This window comes from Sinocyclocheilus rhinocerous, unplaced genomic scaffold (genome assembly GCF_001515625.1).
Source record: "Sinocyclocheilus rhinocerous isolate Xijiao unplaced genomic scaffold, SAMN03320098_v1.1 scaffold215, whole genome shotgun sequence".
Taxonomy (NCBI): Eukaryota; Metazoa; Chordata; class Actinopteri; order Cypriniformes; family Cyprinidae; genus Sinocyclocheilus; species Sinocyclocheilus rhinocerous.
Window position 1 is genome coordinate 782,147 of NW_015660885.1, and position 3,135 is coordinate 785,281.

The 3,135-nt window shown below is 32.2% G+C and overlaps 1 protein-coding gene across 1 annotated transcript in view; it reads right to left on the bottom strand.

Annotated features, from left to right (window-relative positions):
• Positions 1-3,135, bottom strand: part of LOC107725756 (lisH domain-containing protein C1711.05-like) — a 32,961-nt gene that overhangs the window by 8,597 nt on the left and 21,229 nt on the right. The window contains exons 16-17 of the mRNA XM_016535141.1: positions 1,802-1,926; positions 1,471-1,542 (exon numbers count right to left, since the gene is read on the bottom strand). Of these exons, the coding sequence (XP_016390627.1) occupies positions 1,471-1,542; positions 1,802-1,926 (197 nt within the window). The remainder of the gene's footprint in view (positions 1-1,470; positions 1,543-1,801; positions 1,927-3,135) is intronic.

Here is a 3,135-nt window from a genome sequence, read left to right on the forward strand (position 1 = left end):
GCCTGTGTATCTCGGATTCCCCCTCTCGTCTTGCCCTATTCGGATACTGTTTGCCCCTGCCTGGACCTTTGCCTTGTACCTGGATTTATCCCTCTAGTCTCGCCCTGTTGATTCTGTTCGCTGATCGTTGACCCACGCTAGCCCTAGGTTTATTCTTGTGTCTTGCCCTCTATATACCTGTTGCCATTGTCTGACCCTTGCCTGTTTCTGACCATGTCGGTTAATAAAGCTTTGCACTTGGATCTGCACGTCTCAGTCACTCCGTGACAATTTCATTTTTAGTTTGTTATTTTAGTGTAATCAATTTAAAATAAATCAAAAATAATAAATGTTGCATTGGGCACTAGCTGAAATAATTTACATTTTCATATATTTTATTCTGTTTATTTTATTTTATTTATTTTTTTTATTATATTTTATTTCAGTTCAAATTTTTGTATTTTATTATTTTGATCATATTCTATTTTTATTTTCCTTTAAATAAAATATATATATTTTTTATTATTTAAGGAAGGTTTTTTTTAATGGTCTTAGTTTTAGTTAAATATAATAACCAGGGGCGTGTCTAAAGGGGTGGCACTGGCCCCCCTCAAAATATGCTTGGCCCCCCCTTATATATATATATATATATATTAGCACCGATTAAAATAGAAATCGTTATGTTACGTTTCTTCCTGTTGTTTCAAAGATTAAAGGCAAAACCGCTTTCCCAAATAGTCTGCATTAATAATGTTAGTGTTCTGACACTTAGGTAGAAGTAAACACCTGTTTGTATTGAATAAACAAACGTAGTCTTATATATATTTTTTTATTATTTTCGTTTGCAATGTCCAAGAACAGTTTCACATTTAAATGATTTTGTCTTTAATCAGATGAGAATATGGCTATTAAATATACTATTTGTGTAACATTCACTAGAGATTCCTGCAGCGTGCTTTCAGAGTTCTCTGAAACCCTCCACCTTCCCCAGCTCCACCTGTATAGATCTGCTACGGAGTTATTTTATATGCTATTTGTGCAGCAGCAGTATGTCTTAAATACTCACGGCACCGTATGCATTAACAGTAGCAAGTTCCTGTACTTGCTTGCAGCATCAGCAGCAATAATCTACAACTACAGCAACAACCAACAGCAGCAGCAATTCAGCAGCAGCGTAGCAGATCTGTTCCACCAAGATCAAATACATTAACATCGTCATATCCATCACCATGCTAAAATCTTCCGAGAGTTGTCATGATTGAAATATAGTTAATCAGTTTACTTTTATAGAGGACGTTTGCAGTTTGCAGTAGAATTTGATTGATTACTGATTTTACATCAGCTTCAAACTTCAGTTAGCCTTTACTGTCTGAATTATTCATTTTATATTATTATGACCCTAATAATTAATTATCATTAGAATATCAGTAAATTATGAACCAGCCCACCAATAATATCATGCAGCGGTTTATGAGGAAGCTTAAATCTTACTTCATCTTTCTTCTTTTTCTTCTTCTTCTTCTTCTTCTTCTCATCCTCACTGTCTGATGAGCTGCATGCCTTCTGAGAGACAGAGGCGTCATATGAAATGAGTTTAGGGCATAAAAATCATGTTTAGCACGGTTCTGATTAATGAGATCTGTCACCTGCACACAAGAGTAAAATCACTTTTACTTGCGCGGCTCAAACCAGCAGTGAGTGTGTGACTGGAAAAACATGTTTTTTTTCACACATAATTGGATGATTAATGAAGCAAGCTTTTCGTTCGTTCATATTTCATATCGAGGAGAGTCAGACGTGGATCTGAGTTAATGACACAAACCTTCTTCTTTTTCTTTACTTTCTTCTTTTTGTCTTTCTGTTTGTCGTGGCCTCCTTCGCCCTCGTCATCAGACACGTGACCGTCGTCCCTGGCAGCGGTCAAACCCGCAGACTCCACAGGAAGTGCTGCACAGGACAGGAAGTTGCTTTCATGAGTCATGTGACCACCATTAGAGCTTTGAAATAAGAGTTCAGTCTGTTCGGAGGAAAAACAGGGTCCTCCCACGCAGTGCTCTTTTTAAAAATATTTTTAATTAGTTTTTATTTTTGTATTTTCGATTTTTATTTAATTTTAGTTAAGTTTAGTTTTTTTTATTAGTAATTGTTTATTTTTTAGATATATTTCTAAATAATTTTAATTTTTTTATTTCAGTTTAGTTTAAATTTTTTGTTATTTTAGTACATCAAGTTACTAAATGAAAATGGCAAATGTTTCCTTGGCAACTAGCTAGTTTTATTTTATTTTATTTGATTGTATTTCACTTAACGTTTATTTTATTTCACGTTATATTTTTAAGTATATTTCAAATTATTTTATAATTAAGTAAAAATTTTAAAATTTTAAAAATTTAGTTTTAACCCTGTGTACACATTTAGTTCAACACATTTCCATGACTCATAACTACACAATTATAAATAAAATAAAATAAAAAGTAATACATTTAAATAAAATACAAAATAAATTATATTACTAAAGAACTTTCCATGCAACTTTTGCGACAAGATATTATTAACTTTTCCAGACCGTAAAAAACATTTTAGTTAAAGTTTTATTAATGTTGTTGTATTAATGCTGTTTTTATTAATTATTGTTTTATGTCTATATAGTTTTTATTTATTTTTATTTTTTAGTTATTTTAGTACATCATGTTAAACTGAATGAAAATGAGAAATGTTGCTTTGGCAACTAGCTGAAATACAATAAGTTTAGACAATTTTATGTTATTTCACTTAACGTTTGTTTCATTGCAAGTAATTAAATTGTTTATGGTTTTAGTTTTAACTAAATAATAACCCTGTTTACAAGCATAAATTACCACATTTCCATAACTCATAATTAGAAAATTATTATTTATCATATTACTAAACTACAATAAATACAATAAAATAAAATAAAATAAAATAAAATATAATTATATTACTAATGAACTTTCCATGAGACCTTTATGATATTATTAATTCCCTTTCATGGGAACTTCGAACTGCGTCCTCTAGGGGTCGCTATGGGGAACGCCTCGTCGTGACCCGTGTCTGAAGCATACATTGAAAAAACACCAACAACTCGTTGGCCGGCGACAGCCATGACGTCACTACCGTGTGACTACCGTGTGACTA